Source organism: Haliotis cracherodii, unplaced genomic scaffold, assembly GCF_022045235.1.
Source record: "Haliotis cracherodii isolate W230 unplaced genomic scaffold, xgHalCrac1.p SCAF_3, whole genome shotgun sequence".
In the NCBI taxonomy this organism is placed as follows: domain Eukaryota; kingdom Metazoa; phylum Mollusca; class Gastropoda; order Lepetellida; family Haliotidae; genus Haliotis; species Haliotis cracherodii.
The window spans coordinates 76,482,518-76,508,369 of record NW_027266286.1 but is presented as its reverse complement, the minus strand read 5'-3'; the positions used below and the strand labels follow the sequence as shown (position 1 = coordinate 76,508,369).

The window sequence follows — 25,852 nt, the reverse complement described above, 5'->3', positions numbered from 1 at the left end:
GCATCAGCAAGAGTAGTTGTCTGTGCATGGATTTCGGCTAGTACTAGCAAGTGCAGTAGTGTGTGTTTGGCAAGTTGATGGTATTAGCAATAGTAGTATACGTAGTATGTGATTGGAATGTGGATAGTATTAGCAATAATAGTAATGTTGATCAACGTATGTGTTATTATTGAATACGCAGGCAGCATGACATGTTTGTACCTGACTTAAGATAATACTTGGCAACCAACACATCCGCATCCGATATTTGCATGACCTTTGCCCGAATTGAGGTGGGGTAGCAAAGGCAAGCTTTCAACGTAATGGACAAAGGGAACGCACATCGAAAATCGCTTAGGTTCAATGACAAGTCAAATTAATAGCGTGTGTGACCAGCCCCAGGTACAAGACACGAAAACACACTCCGGCGCACAGAAAGGTCAGTCACCTGATGATGTCACGTGGGATACTTCGCCATTTTTCTAACGAGATGCCAATAATTGCGAGCAAATATGTCATAAATACTTCCCAAATTTTAATAAATACGATCCCACGTCCACTGTTTTGTGATCGCATGTTTTGTGACCGCATTTTATCTATCATGTTCACGGAATACTTCGACTTTAGAGAGTGTCGTTCTGAATTGTTCCGTTTTCCATTTATGACCGATGTCACAAGCAAAGGCGAAGTTGACTTTTTCAATTGAGTTTGGTTTTCATTTTCAACCATACGCGAGAATAAAAACAACCAATATTCATATAAAAGCTCCACAGTCATTAGTTCTTAGGTAGTCATGTGGTCGCTTGCTGTCCGAAGACCTCTCACTGTTACAGCTTTTGTTAGATACTGCAACGATCGACACTGCAACTGACATGATGGATACAGCAACTTACGCGATATCTAATCAGCTGCTCGGCGCAAATAATTTTGCTTTAACTTATCCTCACGATCACAACCAACTGTATGATACTGAGAAACTCGAATATGTTTGGATGCGAAATGGACCCTAAAAATGGATAGTATTAAATGTCCATGATGTTACTATGCTCTATTATGCAAGCCATCAGTGTGACGATTGTCAGACATTTTCAAGAAAACTCATGGTTGTATTTCTGAATGAACAATGGTGTGTTTTTTCGGGTACTGTTTGGAGATACAATCGAACATTATAAAAACATTAATTAAACACTAACCGCAATATTCGAGGAAAACAGTACTCGTTTGACCGAAGTTGTCTCTTCTATATCGCGTCATCGGCTTGTAAAGAGGCACCAATTATCGGTGTTCTATTTCAGCAACCTTCTCAATATTTCGGATTCAATCAATACAACTTCAGTCATTGTCTTTGCTAACACACAATGTATCGAACGCATTGTTCTCAGGAATGAGTAAAATTATTGGCAACCTTCTATATGACTATCAGGCTCGTTCAACACTTCTGCTACGTGTGCAGAATGACCTACGTCATGTTGTTGATTCCTAGGACGCAGCGTTTCCTCTCTTTAGCCAGCAGCATTTGACACAAGGTACAACTCAACTCTTCTGAAGACACTGGAGTCAGAAGCTGGTTGTTCTGTCATGGTTCACATCATATTACACAGGATGCCACTTGTCAGTGAGTATTGATGGAGTGAGATCAGATAGAAGCGTACTGAAGTTTTGGAGTGTCACAGGGATTTTTTCTTGGCCCAATACCTTTTACATTATATACCCTACCAGTTGGAAGAATTGCAAGACCTCATAACCCCAGGTTTCATCTGTTTGCTGATGACACGCAGCTGTATCTAGGATTCAAATCATCATCAGTTAGGGAGAATTCCAGAGAATCACAGCCTGCAGTGCTGACATCAAAAGTTGGATGACCACAAACTTCCGCAAATTGAATGATGTCAAAAACAGAAATTAGATCATCAGTTGAAAACTAATAAGGGCCAAGCTTCAACTTGCCGATAAGGCTTTGGGGACAATTTTGTTCAACCAAGCAATCACGCAAGAAATCTGGCCGTGATCATTGATTCAACATTAAGTTTGAGAATAGAGCAACAAAACCCTTTTCCAAATCCGATAGAAATCTCTGCATAAAGCAGGGTCGACAATACGATTCCGTCTACATTATGAGCACGTGTTTATGAATCCATCAGAAAATAAATCCATGCATTTTTCACTTCAGGATTGCAACAGTCCTCTGCATGACATTCAGCACAATCATCTGGTTTAGGTACAGGTTTAGGGTAAGGCTACAACGTGTGCACAATACAGCTGCCAGGTCCCATCACCTGGTGTCGAATTCGCTCCTCTAAGAACTGTATTGGCTAACAGTGATGATCGGCGGATAGTAATACTACTTGCGAAATATTTCTGTGTTAACTGGTTGGTTGATTATAATACGAGAAAGACTGAATTGATGTTTTGTTTCATTACCATTATCTAAATGGACGGAAATTGTTTTAAAGGTGTCCGATGCAATGCCCTATTTTGACTTGATTTGACCGTGTTTTATCAGGTGGACAACTGATTTGCCTTTGCATGTGTTTGTGACGGGTGCCACCGATGGGGCAGGGTACGCTCATCTTTTTGTGAACACGTAGAATTATCACCATGTCATAGAAACACATGCTCATGGTTTAGTCGAAATCAACAATCGAAGCTGCCTTTGCCAGAGATTTCTTATAAATAGGATTTTGTCGCTTTTATAAAAGTGTTCGTCATAAGAACACCTACCCCAGAAGCACCTAGCCGTAACGATATGTAACGTTTATTGAGAAAATTCATCTCCCTTCTCTCAAGGCGAATCTTGTCTAATATGTACAGCTCACATTTGGACCACACTTGAATATGCTTCTGAAATCTACTCTGGATTTACCATGTAAAGACATTAATCTTGAAGGAGCATGTATTGTCATTGTTTGCCCATGAGTTCGGGTTCCTCTAAAAATAAACTTGGCATAGAAGTAAATTAAAAATGAAGTTTAGATTATATATATGACATAAATAATAACAATATATAAAAATATATATCAACTCCAGAGAATAAACAGTCTCTATTATCCGTCGATTACCCATGCCATCTTGATTAATGATCATAAGCTGTGTGACGGAATACAGATAAGGCTCTGAGGGGTTTTGAAGTGAAACACTCAGTAAATATTTCCTACATTCAGCAGTAGATACTGGAATGACCTCGATCAAGGAACAATCCTTTTATTACAAGAGATAAGACGCCAGGCAAATCCAGGTTTCAAACAACCTACTGCATGTTCAATGTATGGTACGCTACTTCACTGAGTGAAGATCAGTTTTTGTGGTCAAGCGGACGATGATTCTTGTTCTTAACACTTGAAATCAGTGAATGCTTATGATACGTAACATGCTAATTTCATTAATGAATAAATAAATAGTCTAACATACAGTTTCCACAAATTTTGTTTTTTCAATAATTTTAATGTGGACATGTTGGAAATGAAAATGATAACAGATAGAAATAGCAACATATATTCTCATACTTGTATACCTATTCCTAACTGTTGTGCGAGCTTATCTTTTGTTTCTATGAAGGTTCACTGATGAGTTCTGAGCCTCACATAGAAGGAATTACGTAATGGTGAACATTAGATAATGTCATAGAGGCATATCCACAAACACCTCACCTCAGTCAGCTGAGCAAATCGTTTCGCTGTGACAAATCAGTTAAATAAGCAGGGGTACGTGACCTTTGAAAATGGACATACTTGAGGAACGTGCAATGATCAACACAAAAAGCCACCCTGAATGTATGAGTACAACACTAGGGACGGATGCCCTTTCTATGCCTCTGTAAAGGGGTGGGTAGCAGAGATGAAACGTGACAGGGTGAGCCTTGAAGACTACCCCCGTTCTGGAAGTTCTGTCACGTAAGCAACACCAGAATGATTGAGAGAATCTACTCCATGGTGATGACCGACCGGCGAAAACAGAGAAAAGGTGTGCTCTTCCATCAGGACAATGCGCAAAGCTGAATCTTGCAAATGCGATTCGAAATGTTTTTAGTGCTACATTTAATAAGTATTGCTCTCCACAGAAACTGTTTTTGAAGAGGAAATAACTTGATTTTTTGGGGGGTACTGATCAGGAAAAATGCCAATTATGAATGTCCGTATCTTTCAGGGTCTGAGTAAGAGCATCTATGAAATCATATGGTATATACGTGTCCTGTTCTGTCCATATATTTACATAACCACATAAATAAAGTTGATGCTTAACAGAAGATGCCCAGTTAGAGTATCCTTGTTGATCATAGAGTAATAGCATGCTATAACATTTCTTTGGATATCTACCATTTCTCTCTTCCAGCTAGCGAACCACCATTTTTAAAAACAATAACTTTTGTTTTATTCTTGTCGACAGATACATTGAAGCCTCTCCAATAACATTCCAGCTGATTAATTTGCTTTTGTAGTCCAGATAGTGTGCTTGTAAACATTACTATACCATCGGCAAACAAAAGAAGAAATAACGTTACAGTTTCCGGGTGAAGATGGATGCCATCAGAACAGTTTTGCTGAATTTGTTGAGCTAATTCGTTAATAAAGAAAGATAACAAAAAACGGACTTAAAGTACACCCTTGCCTAACGCTAATATTGCTTTCAAACATGTCAGAAACAATACCATTAGTTCGCACACAAACCTTTACATTGTAAACCTAACCTAATATGACACCGTATACGGCAACTAAATATAAAGACGCCATAATTAATAAATTCTCTGATTAAACCACCCAAATCTGTCTCCTTCAACAATGTTTCAGTTAGCCCGACTGTATTAAATAACTTAACAAAGTTAATAAATTCATAATCCAGCTTGTATATCCCACACAAGCATTTTTGTCCAGTACCAAGTTCCCCGCCTCTTGTAACCCCCCTCCCCTCCCCCCACCCCCCGGCCCCTGTCACCATGTAGCAAGGCACGTATTCTGGGGGTGTTCCTGATAGTGCGCGACGTCACATATTGATTGACACCGGTGACTAGCCTGTGACAGGGCATGGCCGTCACCAGGGATATGTATGTCACCCGCTGCTACTTGTGGACGTGCATTACGGTTTATATCAGCCCGGGCTGGGATAACGCATCTGTCTCTTCACGCTGTGGTCAGAGAGAAACAACATGAAATCGTTTTGTCTTCTACTCTTACTAATCTCTGGTAAGTAAAAGAGATATTCTCATTAGCTATATATATATAGAATGTATTACAGTTATAAAATTAACATTACACAATGTATATTACATTTCAAATATAACGTAATCTTGATCGAAAGAAAACAATGTTTAAGCATAATTTAAACCCTATATTTAATATAATTTAGACCATATAAGTTTTTTATTGGATAACATATGAATGATACTAAGATGCAAATAGTATCTGTTTTTAAAGAAGTAAAACCTTTGTTGCCATACACGACTAAAGAATGAAACTTTTAGAATTAACATAAAATCGATATTCAACTTACATCTGTATTTTCCAAATGATTATATCGTTATTGATTTATTCTTTAACTTTTTAAACGTCTGGTACATTATAAATGCAGAATATAATAACGTACATTAGAATTGACTGTAAATAAGTTACCAATTTTTAAACTTTTACAAATATTTATAATGGGACGTATCACCGTCATGACAGGATATCTTTCACTTAGTTGCAGTGTAGTCGTGCAATATATTTATAATGCATGTAGGTAATACGCATAGAGCACTTATGCACAGTGAATGCTGCGCTATACAAATGCATTTATTATTAATGTAAAATTTTAGTGACGGATCATATTACATTATAACATAAAACAAATAATAATGACTCGTATTACATCATTTCCAGATAGTTATAGCGTTGGATACAGTAATAGCAGAAATGTAATACTGGGTATAGTACAATATAATGAAATGCACGTTTAATCCAAACAACAGAAAGACTTACTGAATCATATTAACGCAAGATGTTCATAAAATTGTTATTGTAAAGTGCATATCGAAATTGACTTTTTGTGAAATATTTATTTCAAAGCGATTGAACATATTCATAAGAAATATATGCTACTAGCAGCCTGTTGTATAACACTCTCAAATGATTTAAACATTTATTCACAATATGTGAACCGGATTAGGGGACAAGTTCTTAGATTGCCATCTCCCTGGTATTTACAAATTTCACAACTTCTAAATTCAATATATATGTATATGCGTACAACACTGTAGAGGAATTTACGTTTCTTTCTACGCCAAATTAGAGGTTTCCAGTCGGTTGTGTTATAAAATGAATGCATTGAGGTCATATTTAGGTAGAACAGGTGCGACACGTGCAGCTTTTAATTGTAATTGTTGTAATTTCTCACTTCCCCTTCGACGCAACCATCCCATACCTCACATGCGCATTCAAAGTGTTGTCTTGGGAACATTTATTATAAATTGTTTATGGTATTTCTGTGATGTAGATTTTTTAGTTTTTCAACTGAGTAAATCATCTTGAAAGTTGTTTTTATTAAGGTATCTATATGACCAAATCGTTTGCCACGGGCTTCAAGTATAACACCACAGTGCATATGGCTTTTTTACAGAGCTGTTATCTTTTCAGGTGAAATATAGTTGTAGACCCCCAACGTTGTCTTGCGAGAGAATAGAACAAAATTAGTCTTTTTTCAATTCTAAGTTATCAGCCAAAATTTCGCCCATGTACTTAAGATTGATGTATGTGTACTACTTGAATGTTCCAATACACTGTTATCATTGGATGACATGCCAATCGATGTAATGTCGGCAAAAAGTCTTGTCATACAGTCTAATGTTATTTATACAGACAATAAAGAGTAGAGGACCAAGCACGCCCCACCCTGTGAAATGCCAGCCTTCATGTAGCTTCGTTTAGATATTTCCCCATTCACAAATACGCTTTGGCGCGATTACTTGTGTAACTAGTAAGCCATTTCAATGATTGGCAATTTATGCCATTCCTCTCCAACCTTTACTTTAGCCCACTCTGCGATCAAAGACTATTGATACATCACGGAATACAATACAATAATTGTCTTTGTTATCTAAAGTTTTACAAATAATATACATTGTTGCTACATTAGCTGTTATGTCCTACTCTAGTGTATGACTGACATGCACCTTGTTACATTGGCTGTTTTTTTCTATTCTAGTTTGTGGATCTCGGCGTCCTCGGCTTGACTGCCAGCAGCCCGGATGCCACTACGACTTCAACATCTACTGCCTTAGATCCGGACATCTCGTACTCGGCGACTGCAAGCGCAAACGGGCTGTATGTCAGTAAGCAATTAGCAATTTTATTAAGTCCTTAAATAGGCAGTTTGATTTTGTTTATGCATATGGTAGACATGAAGGTGAAAGGAAAGTGATACGTTTGACAGATTGTAAAAATATGGTAGATGTTGAAACATGTAGATGTGATTATGGAAGACTTATGTCGAACTGTGAAAAGATGATAGATGTGGAGCAGATTGTAAATCTTGACGTAGACAGAAGACGTGGAGCAGATTGTAAATCTTGACGTAGGCAGAAGACGTAGAGCAGATTGTAAATCTTGTAGACAGAAGATGTGGAGCAGATTGTGAATCTAGACGTAGACAGAAGATGTGGAGCAGATTGTGAATCTTGACGTAGACAGAAGATGTGGAGCAGATTGTAAATCTAGACGTAGACAGAAGACGTGGAGCAGATTGTGAATCTTGACGTAGACAGAAGACGTGGAGCAGATTGTAAATCTAGACGTAGACAGAAGATGTGGAGCAGATTGTAAATCTAGACGTAGACAGAAGATGTGGAGCATATTGTAAATCTTGACGTAGACAGAAGACGTGGAGCATATTGTAAATCTAGACGTAGACAGAAGATGTGGAGCAGATTGTGAATCTAGACGTAGACAGAAGATGTGGAGCAGATTGTAAATCTAGACGTAGACAGAAGACGTGGAGCAGATTGTAAATCTTGTAGACAGAAGATGTGGAGCAGATTGTGAATCTAGACGTAGACAGAAGATGTGGAGCAGATTGTGAATCTTGACGTAGACAGAAGATGTGGAGCAGATTGTAAATCTAGACGTAGACAGAAGACGTGGAGCAGATTGTGAATCTTGACGTAGACAGAAGATGTGGAGCAGATTGTAAATCTAGACGTAGACAGAAGATGTGGAGCAGATTGTAAATCTAGACGTAGACAGAAGATGTGGAGCATATTGTAAATCTTGACGTAGACAGAAGACGTGGAGCAGATTGTGAATCTAGACGTAGACAGAAGATGTGAAGCAGATTGTGAATCTAGACGTAGACTGAAGATGTGGAGCAGATTGTAAATCTAGACGTAGACAGAAGACGTGGAGCAGATTGTAAATTTTGACGTAGACGGAAGATGTGGAGCAGATTGTGAATCTAGACGTAGACAGAAGATGTGGAGCAGATTGTGAATCTAGACGTAGACTGAAGATGTGGAGCAGATTGTAAATCTAGACGTAGACAGAAGACGTGGAGCAGATTGTACAACTGGGAACAGACGGAAGAAGTGGAGAGGATTGAACATGTTGAGGTGGAAGGTAGATGAGGAGTTGGATTGTAGATGTGAAGGTTGATGTTAGATATTGTGGTTTATGTTAAATCCATTGTAGATGTAGAGGCTGGTTGTGAATACGGGCGTAAATATGTTTGATGCTGTAGATGCTGTAGATGCTGTAAATGTAGCACCAACAAAATAGAACGTAATTAAACAATAAGAAAGACTGTATGCACAGATTGCTTCTGACGTGTGTTGAGTACATTTATACCATATTTCCGTTGCCTTTTAACCCTCTGGATGCCGAGTTTTTTTCTGGCGCACATTTTCCTAAGATCGGAAAAGTGAAGGTTGTGCGGGAACTGCGCTCACGCGGCACTGGATCTACCTCTGGCTATAAAATTACGCTGAGGTGGAGAATATTAAATTTCCTATTTGATGGTGTAAATTTAACTGCAAATATTAAACAGGTTTAAAAAAAAGACACTTCTAAGTGTTGTCCGAGAATTTATCCTGCGTTGAAAAACAGTAAATTTCTCCGCTTTTTATCGTACACCGATAAAATACTGTGCGACGATTTTTTTTATTTAGAAGCTTTACGGAAACTGTAAGCGAACAAAATACTGCCTAATATCTGAACGACATAACTACATATCAAATAGAGTTATATGCGTATGTATAACGGCATACATTCAATGCCAAAAATAGCATGCCGTACATGCCGAAAACTGATTTTTCTCTATGACGTCAAAAAGCGACAGAGAGGTTACACACGTACAAAGAAAAGGGGACATAACTCCGCTATGCTTAGCACTAGTTTATTGTAACTCAGGTCAATCGTTGAGAATTAGCTGTGGGAAAGGACAATATATTTACGTGGTGATTTGTTCACGAGGAACCAAACTATTCGAACACAAATATCGATATTGAAACTGTATACGTTTAGTTATTAAAACCCCCCATAAGAAATGATGAAATCGTACTTTATAAAAAGGAGGTAATAGCGAAATGGATGGCCCTATCTAACCTGTAACCTAGTCCTTAGATTACAACATTCTCCTGATAAGGTAATTGTAATTTGACGAATGTTGCACCATTATGATCATCAAATGTAATGGAATAACATCATTCCTTTTGACGTCATGGGTAGTTTTATGTCTTTGATAAAGTCGGAGAAAGACGACACTGGTATTTTGATTAATATATATCTCCCCTAATTTTCGTTCATGGTATGGAAAATCTCGATGTGTAAAACGGAATTTGACGCTTTTTCGACACAACATAAAATGATTCCTTTTACCAAGTAAATAATGTCTTGAATATGTAAACAATTAGATAGTTTATCGTGTATCTTAATTGGACAAGACACGCACCTGTTTGGCATCAATTTACGTAATGAAATACCCAAAAGAATATTTCAAAACAACCAAAATTATATTCAATATTGGACATAAATTTGTTCATTATTATGTTATTATTTCTCTTCGTCTCGTCTCAGAGTTACACAATAAAGATGCGAAGAAAGCTCTATTGGTCTGGAATTATCAGGATAATCGTATAAGGTGGAACCAACGGGGTACCTGGCATGGGTTTTATTTTTTATACTTTTTACAATTCCTGGAGAAATAAAGTAAACAGTTTAATATCCTGTGATCACAATATTGAAAAAAAGAATGAACCCATAGATGATATAATGCAAATCGAGAGGAATAATTCGTAAATTGTTTGTGACTAACGCGCACCTGGCGAATCATTAGATATCACTGTTCTGCATATCAAACGACATAAAAACAATTTAATTGAGAAATGTGTGCATATAATTTAACGAAACATTTTATCCATTTTGTTAAATTGATATATTCGGTTTTAGTTATAAAATAAAATGAAACGACTATTCGTGGACATTGGTTATATGAACTTATAATATTGACTATTACACATCCCAAGAAATACGTACATGCTGCAGTTACATTTACACTTCATCTTGTAACACTTGTCCAAAGGAAACAACAAAACAAACCAAAGGAAAGAAATATCGTATTTGACACTATAAACCTATACATTCTTATGTAAACAATGTCCAAACAAACAGATTATCAAAGGTTCGTTCATACACGTTGTGGCCTATATTTACGTATGATATCATTTTGAACATTGACAAATATCCAAAGTGAAATTTATTGTATGGAAAAATGTATAAAAGATATGCAAAATCTGCATCATAACTGAAACTGTAAACAGCATGATACAATGATCGTGTGCACTCTCATTCATGGACCTTCACCTCAAATAAATTACCAAATATGTACAACAATGTTGACGTATGACATCACTACCGGTGACCGATTTTTACAAAATGGCGTGTTCACTGTCATCAATAGGCGGGATTTTACGAGGGGACTTTCGTTGATTCAGGGATCGTACATACATAAATGTGACATGAAAGTAATCAGATCCATTCTGACAATCTTTGTACTGTTATTTGTTGATATATTTTTCATTTAAACCAACGGAAATAGTCAGAAAGATTGATAAATATCGTTGTCGTTGTGCGTGATTTTGCGTCGGTCATGGCGTCACACAGGACGGTAACTTTGACAATTTCTGTTGAAAATATCAAATCATTGCAATGTATCTATTTTAAATTCCCTAATTCTTCCAACGATTCTCTTTCCATGCATATTATGAAAATGATGAGCCAATATTTTGAACGAATAGTCGAATGGATAGCTCAAAATAGGAGAAAATGCTACACTGCGTAAAATCTGAATTTTGCTTTTTTTGTCATTTCCAACAAGTACAGTTTTTCGAGCACAGCGTTCGTTTTCACACTTAACTTATTTTGCTTGATTTCATCTAGGCACTTTGTATTGGTGACAAAGACTATTGGTCATTTGATTCTAAAATGTATGAGGAATTCAAGGATGCATGTATCGCAGCTTAGTTTGAAGTATACGTGATGCTACAGGCGCCTCAAAACCGGTGTACCTGAAACGTGATTTTGTAAACACTATCCAATATGCAGGAAGTTCACATCGGCGTTCGTGTTTGCGTATTTTCGAAAACATTCGAAACGATTGTAGGGTTATCGGAGACGTTTTGGAATTATCAATGGTGATTTCATAAAAGACAGATACCCATGATTACTAATATTCTATTTCTCCGAGTAAATATCCGAAATTTAGATTTCAAAACATGCGGTAAACAACGCCGTGAGTGGTGATTTAGCCATGTGTAAAAAATGGCGACATTTATGATGTACCTAATTTTCAGAGGTTATTTTCAGCACTTTTGCTTGGCATTTGCCAGTGGATGATATCACAGAACAGGAAATTTCCCACCTTATTCAAAACTGTGAAGCGTATTTGTGTGGGTGATGTATTTTTAATTTTATGCGACTTCAAAGTGAGGGTTGTAGAGAAGGGAGATATATGTCCCTGTGGCATCCAGGGGGTTAAGTGTTCTTTGAAGGCTATGTTTTGGTTGCAAAGAGATGCATGCTGAGGTTAACCCACTGATAATAGTATTCAGTTTACCCGTCGTGTTTATAACTTCAGAATGCGCTCTCGGTCAATGATCGGTGTCACACTGCAAATGTTGCCTCTCTACACGCAAGCTGCACATTAATACATCAGCTCACCAATGTTGAATATAGTCTGTTGGTGCTGACCGTTAGATTAATGATGATATATTATCGCTGATCATAGCAGGGGTCATTAATATGTCATTCCTTGCAAGCAGCAGGAAGTGTCTGCGCCTGCAGGCTCACAGACATGTCCGGACGCCCAGCGTCTTGATTCTAAAGTACCATGACATGTTTCCTACACCGAGCAACGTCACGTAGCATCCATCCGCCTCAGAACTAATCGTTTCTTTTTGCTCACCCAATATCAGCTTGAACGAGTTGATCCAACGCCATGTTATCACGATAGAGAGGGCACATTACACATATTGAATGAGTCATTATCCTGTCGTCAGAGGTCATGGAGTGAGTGAGTGAGTATGGTTTTACGCCGCTGTTAGCAATATTCCAGCAATATCGCGGCGGGGGACACCAAAAATGGGCTTCACATATTGTAACCATGTCGGGAATCGAACCCAGGTCTTCCGCGTGACGAGCGAAAGCTTTAACCACTAGGCGTCCCGACCACCCCCAGAGATCATGGAACATTCAGATGAGTTTACTAGATACGACACGTGGCTTCGCCGTACAATATTACCACATTTACAGGGAGTTCCCACACCTTCTGCTCACTGGCACTTACTTTAGTGGATCGGATGGTCGTTGACATGGTTTATAGCGAAGCATCGTAACATTGTTCAGGCTATGCACTCTTATAAAAATGAGATTTTCGGAAACAACTAAAAAAAATTAAATTGTAAGAGAAATGAGTTTCTAGTAAAAGTTCTAATGATCATAATGAAAGAATTGGAACACGGTAGTGTAGTACTCCCGGTTGTGAAATATGATAGTAGTTATGACGCCAAAGATCTTGAAGGACGACAGACGGAAGATGGATAATTTCATTTGACATTTTTGGATCAGTCGTGAGTAATAACGCCAAGATTTGTCAAACATTCATTCATTTCGTGAGGCATGCTGTGTATGAACCTCTCAAGGGCGATTTCAGGGAGTGTGCCACACCCCTCTTGCAGCGCCTCGCCAAGATCTGCGATTGTGGTCGGCGGTCTATGACGTTGACGCACACATCTCCCTATCACGTCCCAGATGTGTGCTATTGGGGAAAGGAATGGCCGCAATGGCATTCTGTGGGTGTCGTACTGCTAGAGGTGAATAGTGACGATTCGTGCGCGGTGATCACGGGAGCTGTCGTCCTGGAAGACAAAACGTAAATCAAAACGCCTTGTACAAGGGACACAGAATCGTGTGAGTATGTTGTCCTGTTAGTCCAATGACAGGATTCACAATGAGGGTTTCGCGCAGTCACAGTGATGCTACCCCACGCCACAACGGATCCATCGCCTAATCTGTCATGACGTCTCAGATTGGCATTCGACGTCGGCTGTCAAGGAATTGCAAAACGAATCTGGACTCATCTGAAAACACGACACGTAACCAGCGACCAGTTACCCAATTTTCGACGACTTTGTGTACACCATTGCCGTCTGTCGGCAATAGAACGATTTGTAAGGGGCGGCACAACACGAGGCCGTCGAGCATGGAGATGAGCTGCGTGTAGACGATTCCTTATCGTCTGATCCGCAACTCGTACTCCGGTGGCCAGATGAAAGTTTGGAGCAATTTTATTCGGCGTTTGAAATCGATTTCTCGGAGCCTGATCTCTTGTGGCTGACATGGGACGCCCTAAACGGGATCGATCGTCATCATTTGGGTTTTGTTGGTACCTGTTTTATAGTCACAGCCAGTAGCCCGAAGGTGCTCCACGCGTTGCAGACGCCGCATCGCTAGTTCATGCACAAACAAATGAATGAACTCAAGTAAATCGCAACTGTATGATAAGCAGAATAAATACGATTGCCAGAAATATGACGTGTCAAACTCAGAAATGACAACCTACTCATATGTGTTGCTCTACTGCGTGAGACAGGACGTGTTTTGGTTTTACAGATATAAACGTTTAGGCATGGGAAATTGGTCGTCAACACTTATCGTTGTTCTATTACTTGCTATTAACATTTATATTGCGGTGTAACATTCTAATTGAAGATTCCCTTGAACGGTGAGACAATCTAATCGAGGATTCCCTTGAACGGTGAAATGATATAATCGAGAATTCCCCCTGAACGGTGTGATAATATAATCGAGTATTCCCCCTGAACGTTGTGATAATCTAATCGAGAATTCCCCCTCTACGGTGTGACAATCCAATCGAGGATTCCCCTTGAACGGTGTGATAATTTAATCGGTCTGATCAATCTAATTAAACTTTCCCCAACCGATGTGTCAATCGAACTGACGATTCCCCTTAGGTGTATGTTTAAAATATACTTTTCATGAACCTTATGAAACAGGCGTAAAATATCTCTTGCTGGCATGCATGTACTAAAAACATATTCCCAAAGCAAAGTAATTTATCAGATCATCTGGGCCACCATACGAAGGTGGCAGGTTCGATCCGCTTAACCAACAGAACACATTTGTATCTTACTTGATTCCGACTTGCCTACTTGTCTGCAGTGTGTTCAAATGCAACATAAATCTCACGGGAGGAGGGGCGGTCGGGTAGCCTAGTGGTTAAAGCGTTCGCTAGTCACGCCGATGACCCGGGGTCGATTCCCGACATGGGTACAATGTGTGAAGCCCATTTCTGGTGTCCCCCGCCGTGATATTGTTGGAATATTGCTAAAAGCGGCGTAAAACCCCATTCACTCACTCACGGGAGGACATTCGCGTGCTACAGTATCACCGGACGTGGAATCGAGTTTGGAGGCGTCCTAATGACCGTTTTATGGACATTAAGGTCGTACAGCAAGATCGTTGTGGGGGTAGGTCCATAATGGTATGGGGTGGTATGTCAATGACTGGCGGAACTGCGCTCCATATTGTCCATGTCATAGTCACGGTCAATACTATCGGGACATCATCATTGCACCTTTCGTGCTGCCATTTGCACAACTTGCACAATATCTCAACATGATAATGCACGTGCTCTTCGTACCAGGATTGTGACCCAACTCCTCTAAAAGCAAAACATCCCTGTTGTACCATGGCCAGCACTCAGTCGTGACCTTTCCCCCATCGAACCCGTCCGGGACCTCATTTTCTTTTGCCGATAGGTCTTGTTTGTTGCCACTATCCCATTTCTTTTGCATAGTATATATTGAACTCCTCTTAGCAACACAAAGCAAAGTCGGGTTTCCCGATGAACGCTGTACACACTGGACACTGGGACTGAACATTGTACATCATGTACACTAAGGCTGAGAATCTAACTGCACAGTCAACGACACAGTTTGTGATAATCTACAAAACATTCAAGGGCACTGTATGTGAGAATCTAAAAACACATTCACCGACACAGTGGATGAGAGTGTGATAGACGGACTTTTACACTGTGTGGGACTATAACAGAAGTGTTAAAGGCTCTCTGGTCTAATTGTACTGAAGTTTAATGGACACTGTATGGCAATCTTAATGGATATCACTCAGACAAGCTAAATATTCCCCGACACTGATTTACAGGCTATCTAAAAAAAGCTCACCTGTTTATTTACTCTGATGAAAGCAGAGAATCTATATGAGTGATTGAATGTTATGCTTGTTATGTCAAGTATGACATATTACCGGTTCTTGGGGACACTGTGACCATATTTAAATGACCACACCTTGTGTTTCAGCTTCAATGAAGAGGAGGACCCTACATTTCGCTCCTGTTTGGTTGTTGTGGAGTCAAGGACATCGAGCTGAACACCTGTCACAGATTGGTTTATTGTTGTGAAGTCACAGTGATCGAACTGAAACACCTGTTAGAGATTGTTGTATTGTTGTGGAGTCACGTTTATCTAGCTTAACACCTTACCTAGTTTGTTTGATTGTTGTGGAGTCACGGTGATCGAACTGTACATCTGTCACCGATTGATTGATTGTTGTGGAGTCATGGGGATCGAACTGTACACCTGTCACAAATTGCTAGATTGTTGAGGGGTCACGGTGATCGAACTGTACATCTGTCACAGATTGATTGATTGTTGTGGGGTCACGGTGATCGAACTGAAACCCTGGTCTAGTTTGTTTGATTGTTGTGGAGTCATGGTAATCGAACTGAACATCCGTCACAGATTGTTTGATTGTTGTGGGGTCACGGTAATCGAACTGAACACCTGGCCTAGTTTGTTAATGTTCTAAATTTATCCTCGTTGGTATGCGTATTTACGTCCTGTACGCATTCCCAAGGGAAACAAAAGGCCTGAAGTAAAGAACTTCTAAGATTGAAATTGTTATGTTATCTATACAGTTTATATGTCACTTTTATCGTGAAAAACCAGCAGTAAAATCACAGGCCGCGGTGGTGCAGTGATGACACCAGATGACTGAAAACAGCCTGGGGGATGTTGTTCCAAATGTCAACCAAAGATTGTTCCAACTGAGCTAGCGTTGTCGGCTGGTTCTGGTCATTGGGATATGTTGTTCCAAATGTCAACCAAAGATTGTCCCAACTGAACTAGCGTTGTCGGCTGGTTCTGGTCTTTGGGTTACGTTGTTCTATCGTATCCCATATATCTTCTACGAGGGAGAAGTCAGGAGAAACACCTAGCCATGGCTGGCAGTACAGCAATGTTATGCCTTCTCAAATAGTTTATTACAACACTACAACGTGACGGTACGTCTCAACATTTGCGCAAAGGGTAGAACTTGATGTCGACCGATGTCGTACCAATAGTGTACGCCATTCTGATTGCCATTAACACTGGTGAGTTGTGGTCTCCGAAGTATTGCGATGCCATTAAATACAATTACACTTCCAACCCCAAACTGACGACGTCTAATAATGCAAGTGTTGCTAAACGTTAGCCAGAACCCTTACACGACCACCAGAGCTGGCAAGATGAGACCTTGACTCATCGGCGAACAGTGTACTGTCCCAGTCTTGTTTTGAACCTCAGATGCTGGCAACACCAAGTTGGGTGTGCCTGACGGTGGCGTGTCTGGCGGCCACGTGGAAGCAGAAACGGGCGTAGCGCAGGTTTGCGGGGCCGGATGTTGTGCTCCTTTAACCGGTTGCGTCAGCTGTTAATGTGGCAGTTTTGTATAGATTCCGTATTAATATGGTTGTCTTGTTGACGTGTCGTCACACGTAGACAACCGGCCCATGGCAAGTCATGAATGTTGCCCTGTAGATAATGTCTGGATGAACATTCCTGTATGCAGCATAGACGTTGATTTTCAGCAAGCCGTGGCATTGCTTAAGCGTTATGTGCGGTTAAACAAAAATGTTTAAAGAACTCCTGGTATATAAACAATCAGTGTGCACTGAGAAAACAGTTTGGTAAATACTAGTAACAGCGGCCACAAGGTAGCAAACAGCGGAATTACTATACTGCCTTGTAGTGCACGAAGATGCTGACGATTAGAAAATATTACCTATTAAATTGTGTTCTTTCTAAACACGTTTAGGGTCACACATGAAATGAGATATCGCCTTATTTTGTGGAAGCCTCGGTGGCTGAGTAGGTCAGATAGCTGACTTTGTGTTCTGGCGAATATGTGGCACACTCTAAGAGTGTGGGTTCAAATCCCGGATGGGACTCAAACCCAAACGTACTCAAACATGTAATTTACAAAGAAACTGTTAACCCAAATATATCATTTGTTGTATCGCCTCCTAGCCTTAAACCTCCTGAACACAACATCTGCATAATCCCAACATCTTTAAAATTTAAACATGTTTAATAGAGTGCTTATCATCAGGCTGTCAAATACGGATAAGATGTATGAAATATATTGAAATTAGATGTGCAAATCAGATTCACGAGCACATACATAACACATATACAACCGTGACCTACAACGAACTTGGTACAATATTAGCATATAAATGTACAAATAAACCAAGCTAATGGTGAATAGGACATTTGACACTTGTGATGACAACAGTCTCCGGTGGTAGCGTGACGGACGAGGTTGCAGTTTCGAATCATACTGAGGTTTAAAATTCTTCGTGTTCATCAGTGTGTTTTGTTGCTGTATGCCAAATAGCATATCTCTCATACAGAAAGCTGACAATGAAAGTATGTATAATTACTACTTAACACGTTGTAGTTAGTGACAATAGGCCATTTGGTACAAAACATATTTACTGATTTGTAAATTCTGCTAACATGTTAGTGTCTGAGTCAGCAGTGAAATTCACAAAGTTTCTAACTATATCTGTCAGTGTGATGTTCACATTAAAAACACCAGGGATGCAGGTATCATGCTCACAATAAACACGCAAACATTAACATAGTGCGTTGTGCACTATCGCACACGTGCAATTTGTGAATCAGAATTAAGTCGAGGAGATGTCTTCATGAATACTAGTATGTATTGAATAATGTATTACTTTATTTCCCACTTTCCCATTAATATATATATCGGTAAGCAAATAGGGAATAAAACATTTTGTCGAATGCTTATTTTATCTCGCGAATCTGACAAAGATGATGTTTTGTAAGGTCACTGGATGAGACGAAATTGTTATATGACAGGAAAATGTGACAATACTCTTTATAACCTGTACCCATACGACATAGTGCACCTAAACTTCAAGTTCATGTTAAACTTTATACTGCAGCTGCAGTCTACACAACTAGTGACTGTGACGTGTAAGTGTCTAGAGACAGTCGGAGTCCACTGTGACTCCACTACGACGTGTTCGTGTCGAATATAAAACGTCATCGCCAGGGACCTACCCGTCTCGATCATCTGCCGTAATAGGCGCAAAAGGCAGACTGTTGATGAAAATTATATGGATGGATCAGTGAAATTCAGTGATGACACCAGGCTCTCTTGAACAGGATAAACACGAACAGGAGAAATAGAAACAACACCTGCCTACTGTGTCACATATTTTGCAGATTTAGTGTACAAACACACATAATGAAGAGCCATTATATTGAAAGATTTATCGCACAAATACCGGGTCTTGTGATTTCTTCAGCTTTGTACATTTATTTCAGCAATTCTTTAAAGTCTTGTCACAGACATTGAAGATGTCTGGTTCAGAGACACGTCTGCACAGACAACTGTGCCACCTGTGGCCGACACGAAGCATCACCCACCACACGGCAGATGTCACAACCGGCGTCCACGCCTGAAGGACGATCTTTGAGTTTACTAATTTCAGACTGAAAGAGGAATCTGTTCTGGCTCCCGAAATCGAGTGAGTTACCTGCAGTGTTAGTCTAACTACCTCTTTGCATGAGGTCATGATGTGTCACAACGGTAACTTCAATCCCGTGAATACAGTTCGAATCTGGGTCAAGGAAGGACAACCTAATTTGGTGCCAATCAATGTTCGCCAGCTCCAGGCTGTGTACATAAAGCTGGATACATCAACAAGCAATCTGTTCTTTGTTTTCCATCCACGGAAACAACTCGGGGGTCACAGAAACACACCAGTGGACATTTTCTTATCTGGCACTTGCTCCAATATGTGTATGTCGGGGTGTGGCTGTAACAGAAGAGTACCAGAAATATTATAAACATAGATATGGAATCAATATCAAGGACGTATCTTTATATCTACAGTTAACTAATGCTTACACCATATATCTACAGTCACCACATACCTCTATCTCGACAGCAGTGAAATGTTCCTCACACCCTATGTCTACAGTCACCACATACCTCTATCTCGACAGCAGTGACATGTTCCTCTCACCCTATGTCTACAGTCACCACATACCTCTATCTCGACAGCAGTGATATGTTCCTCTCACCCAATGTCTACAGTCACCACATACCTCTATCTCGACAGCAGTGAAATGTTCCCCACACCTTTCTCTACAGTCACCACATACCTCTATCTCGACAGCAGTGAAATGTTCCCTCACACCATATGTCTACAATCACCACATACCTCTATCTCGACATCGGTGAAATGTTCCCCACACCTTTCTCTACAGTCATCACATACCTCTATCTCGACAGCAGTGAAATGCTCCTCTCACCCAATGTCTACAGTCACCACATACCTCTATCTCGACAGAGGTGAAATGTTCCTCACAACCTATCGCTACATTTACCACATACCTCTATCTCGACGGCAGTGAAATGTTCCTCACACCCTATCGCTACAATCACCACATACCTCTATCACGACTGCAGTGAAATGTTCCTCACACCTATCTCGACAGTCACCACATACCTCTATCACGACAGCAGTGAAATGTTCCTCACACCTATCTCTACAGTCACCACATACCTCTATCTCGACAGCAGTGAAATGTTCCTCACACCCTATCGCTACATTTACCACATACCTCTATCTCGACAGCAGTGAAATGTTCCTCACAACCTATCTCTACAATCACCACATACCTCTATCACGACAGCAGTGAAATGTTCCCTCACACCATATGTCTACAATCACCACATACCTCTATCTCGACATCGGTGAAATGTTCCCCACACCTTTCTCTACAGTCATCACATACCTCTATCTCGACAGCAGTGAAATGCTCCTCTCACCCAATGTCTACAGTCACCACATACCTCTATCTCGACAGAGGTGAAATGTTCCTCACAACCTATCGCTACATTTACCACATACCTCTATCTCGACGGCAGTGAAATGTTCCTCACACCCTATCGCTACAATCACCACATACCTCTATCACGACAGCAGTGAAATGTTCCTCACACCTATCTCGACAGTCACCACATACCTCTATCACGACAGCAGTGAAATGTTCCTCACACCTATCTCTACAGTCACCACATACCTCTATCTCGACAGCAGTGAAATGTTCCTCACACCCTATCGCTACATTTACCACATACCTCTATCTCGACAGCAGTGAAATGTTCCTCACAACCTATCTCTACAATCACCACATACCTCTATCACGACAGCAGTGAAATGTTCCTCACACCTATCTCTACAGTCACCACATACCTCTGTCTCGACAGCTGTGTAGCTGAACTTCTTTTTAAGTTTCTTCGGCAAACAAGGGAATATGGTGTTGATGACTGGAGATATCAGCTTTGGGTCAGTGGTGACCGGCTTGCCGTACCCTGTGTTAAAGAAAGGAGCATACACCAGTGACACATTGATAACCGCCTCATCGTCACGTTGTCGCGTCACATTACATCATTGTATCGAGTAGGGCAGTTATCACAGAGACTGAGAAGTAAGAGCGAGTGACAATGGAGCATACCCGTGATCAGACTAACGATGATTCCCACAACTACGTTGACGAAGGCGCCGGTAGCCGTGTAGTAAAGATAAGAGAGGCGGTAGATGCCGAGGTGGTCGTCTCTGAAAACATACATATCATTATGACAGGTAGTCCTGGAGTAGAAGGCTCACCCTACAGCCCTACGCAAACATCGGAGACGACGTTCTACCTCTACATCAACCCTGGAAATGATGTTCCACGCCTACACCGACCCTGGATATGACGTTCTACCCTTACACCCACCCTGGATATGATGCTCCACCCTGGATATGATGCTCCACCCTTAAACCCACCCTCGATATGACGTTCCGACCCTACACCCACCTTTGATATGACGTTCCAACCCCACTCCCACCCTGGATATGCTGTTCCACATCTACTCCCACCCTGAATATGACGTCCTACCCCTACACCAACACTGAAGGTTACGTTCCACCCCCGCATCCAACCTGGATATGATGCTCAACCCTGGATATGATGCTTCACCTACACCCATCCTGGATATGCTGTTCCACCTCTACTCTCACCCTGGATATGCTGTTCCACCCCAACACCCACCCTGGATATGCTGTTCCACCCCTAGACCCACCCTGGATATGCTGTTCCACCCCTAGACCCACCCTGGATATCACGTTCCACCCCTAGACCCACCCTGGATATGACGTTCCACATCTACTCCCATCCTGGATATGCTGTTCCACCCCTAGACCCACCCTGGATATGCTGTTCCACCCCTAGACCCACCCTGGATATCACGTTCCACCCCTAGACCCACCCTGGATATCACGTTCCACCCCTAGACCCACCCTGGGTATCACGTTCCACCCCTACACCCTCCCTGGATATCACATTCCACCCCTAGACCCACCCTGGATATCACGTTCCACCCCTAGACCCGACCTGGATATCACGTTCCACCCCTACACCCTCCCTGGATATCACGTTCCACCCCTACACCCTCCCTGGATATCACGTTCCACCCCTACACCCTCCCTGGATATCACGTTCCACCTCTACACCCACCCTGGATATCACGTTCACCCCCTACACCCTCCCTGGATATCACGTTCCACCCCTACACCCTCCCTGGATATCACGTTCCACCCCTACACCCACCCTGGATATCACGTTCACCCCCTACACCCTCCCTGGATATCACGTTCCACCTCTACTCCCATCATGGATATGCTGTTCCACCTCTACCCCCACCCTGGATATGCTGTTCCACCTCTACTCCCACCCTGGATATGCTGTTCCACCCCTACTCCCACCCTGGATATGATGCTCAACCCTGGATATAATGCTCCACCCTTACACCCACGCTGGACATGCTGTTCCACCTCTACTCCCACCCTGGATATGACGTTCCACCTCTACTCCCACCCTGGATATGATGCTCAACCCTGGATATAATGCTCCACCCTTACACCCACGCTGGACATGCTGTTCCACCTCTACTCCCACCCTGGATATGCTGTTCCACCTCTACTCCCACCCTGGATATGCTGTTCCACCCCTACACCCACCCTGGATATGACGTTCCACCTCTACTCCCACCCTGGATATGACGTTCCACCCCTACTCCCATACTGGATATGATGTTCCACCCTTACACCCATCCTTGTAATGCTGTTCCACCTCTATTCCCACCCTGGATATGCAGTTCCACCTCTACTCCCACCCTGCATATGTTGTCCCACCCTGGATATGCAGTTCCACCTCTACTCCCACCCTGGATATGCAGTTCCACCTCTACTCCCGCCCTGGTTATGTTGTTCCACCCTGGATATGATGCTTAACCCCTAAACCCACCCTGGATATCACGTTCCACCTCTAATCCAACCCTGGATATGCAGTTCCACCTCTACTCCCGCCCTGGTTATGTTGTCCCACCACGGATATGTTGTTCCACCTCTACTCCCGCCCTGGATATGCTGTTCCACCTCTACTCCCACCCTGGATATGTTGGTCCACCCTGGATATGATGCTTAACCCCTAAACCCACCCTGGATATCACGTTCCACCTCTACTCCCACCCTGGATATGCAGTTCCACCTCTACTCCCGCCCTGGATATGTTGTGCCACCCTGGATATGCTGTTCCACCTCTACTCCCGCCCTGGATATGTTGTCCCACCCTGGATATGCTGTTCCACCTCTACACCCATCCTGGTAATGCTGTTCCACCTCTACTCCCGCCCTGGATATGCAGTTCCACCTCTACTCCCACCCTGGATATGCAGTTCCACCTCTACTCCAACCCTGGATATGATGCTTAACCCCTATACTCACCCTGGACATGACGTTCCATCCCTACTGCCAACCGGGGCAAACTGATCCACCACCGTCTGCGGGTTATAGTTCAGGTGTTGGATAGAGTGTATCTAAGAATTTTCGAGGTTTTAGATGACCAGTTTATTCATTGCACCTACCCTTTGGTCAACTCGGTATTGTTTGCAGGTGAGGTAGCTGATATCGGAGCAGTGGAGTTGGTGACGTTCCAGTTGCAGCCATGTACGGAGAAGTGAGACATAGGCGTGTTGACGTCATACATGTAGGCTCCAATACCCAACCACGACAAGAAGAGAAGTCCGCTTATGTATCCGAACAATGCACCCTGAAACCAAGGATGTTGTATGTTTCCACATGAAGTAGACACAATGTATGGATGTATGGATAACTACTTGGTTGACAACGGTACAAGGACATATACCGAAACGTCGCCTTTACAGTAATGCCTATCAAGCAAGTTATTTCCATATAGTTTATTCACGAATGTTATTCTCACGACCGTTACTTCATGTTGCATATAGACCCCCTACCCCCCCCCCCCCCCCCCCCCCCCCCCCCACCACACACACACACCCGAGTTACTTCAATGAAGAGTGCTTTTTATCCCGACAGTTTCTTATTAGAGGGTGTAACAACCCCAATGGTTGTACTGCAACGTAGCAATCCCAATTGTGATATATATAGTGATATGTTGTAATCCTAATGGTTATATTGCCATGTGGCAATCCTTATGGTTATATTGCTATGTGGCAATCCTAATGGTTATATTGCTATGTGGCAATCCTAATGGTTATATTGCTATGTGGCAATCCTAATGGTTATATTGCTATGTGGCAATCCTAATGGTTATATTGCTATGTGGCAATCCTAATGGTTATGGTGCTATGTAGTAATGCAAATGATTATATATAGTGTTATGTAGTAATCCTATGGTTATACATAGAGCTATATGGCAAAGCCAAATGGTTATATATACAGTATAAAGTGATAATGATAATGGTTATCTATAGTGTTATGTAGTAATCCTCATAATGTTATGTAGTAATACTAATGCTTAATATAGAGCTGTGTAGTAATTCCTTTGTTTATAGTGTTGTGTGACAGACATTAAGTCATGGTTTGCGCACAACTCAGTATGAAAACTGTTGCGTCTGTTACAGTGTATACAACTCACCCATTTATTAGCTCGAGGGAAAAACATTCCCAGGATAAATATTCCAAAGAGCGGTCCATCCAAAGTACTAAGAATGGCATAGGAAATCTGAAATCATGCAACCATTGTTAATATAGGTAATATTGTAGAAGAAATCACGTTTATCCTTTTCTGTTAAGGGCACAAGGCTATTTATGAATACTGAGTTTTTTGAGTGAGAAGTTTAAGTAAATTTATCAGAATGTTTAAAATAGTGATTTTACCTGCAGTACATTTCCAAGTGTCGACGCAACAAATGCTAGTCCGATGCAGAGAAAGCCAAAACAGGCAGCTAGAACAAATTGAGGCACAGATTAGTTGGAACACAGTAAAATACAGAAGGCTGAAACACATCCCGACACATATTAACTGAAAAAATCTAGACACAGATTAACTGAAACACATCCAGACACAGATAAGCTGAAACACATCCAGATACAGAAAAACTGAAACACATCCAGACACAGATTAGCTGAAACACATCTAGACACAAACTGCTGAAACACGTCTAGACACATATTAGCTGAAAACATCTGACCCAGATTAACTGAAACACATCCAGCCACAGATAAGCTGAAACGCATCCAGACACAAATTAGCTGAACCACGTCCAGGCACAGGTTAGCGGAAATACATCCAGACACAGATTAGCTGAAACACATCCAGACACATACTGCTGCACAACATCCAGACACAGATTAGCTGAACCACATCCAGACACAGATTAGCTGAAACACATCCTGACACATACTTCTCAACGACATCCAGACAGAGATTAGCTGAAACACACCCAGACACAGATTAGCTGAAACACATCCAGACACAGATTAGCTGAAACACATCCAGACACAGATTAGCTCAAACACATCCAGACACAGATTAGCTGAAACACATGCAGACACAGATCAGCTGAAACACATCCAGACACAGATCAGCTGAATCACTTCCAGACACAGATCAGCTGAAACACTTCCAGACACAGACCTTTCG

The 25,852-nt window shown here is 41.4% G+C and overlaps 1 protein-coding gene across 1 annotated transcript in view; it reads right to left on the bottom strand.

The window, feature by feature from the left end:
* Positions 1 to 19,092: 19,092 nt before the first annotated feature.
* The window catches only part of LOC139474095 (sodium-dependent multivitamin transporter-like), a 39,832-nt gene continuing 33,072 nt past the window's right edge, over positions 19,093 to 25,852 (bottom strand). The window contains exons 11-16 of the mRNA XM_071256961.1: positions 25,087 to 25,154; positions 24,845 to 24,931; positions 23,811 to 23,995; positions 21,359 to 21,459; positions 21,097 to 21,215; positions 19,093 to 19,650 (exon numbers count right to left, since the gene is read on the bottom strand). Of these exons, the coding sequence (XP_071113062.1) occupies positions 19,582 to 19,650; positions 21,097 to 21,215; positions 21,359 to 21,459; positions 23,811 to 23,995; positions 24,845 to 24,931; positions 25,087 to 25,154 (629 nt within the window). The 3' untranslated portion in view covers positions 19,093 to 19,581. The remainder of the gene's footprint in view (positions 19,651 to 21,096; positions 21,216 to 21,358; positions 21,460 to 23,810; positions 23,996 to 24,844; positions 24,932 to 25,086; positions 25,155 to 25,852) is intronic.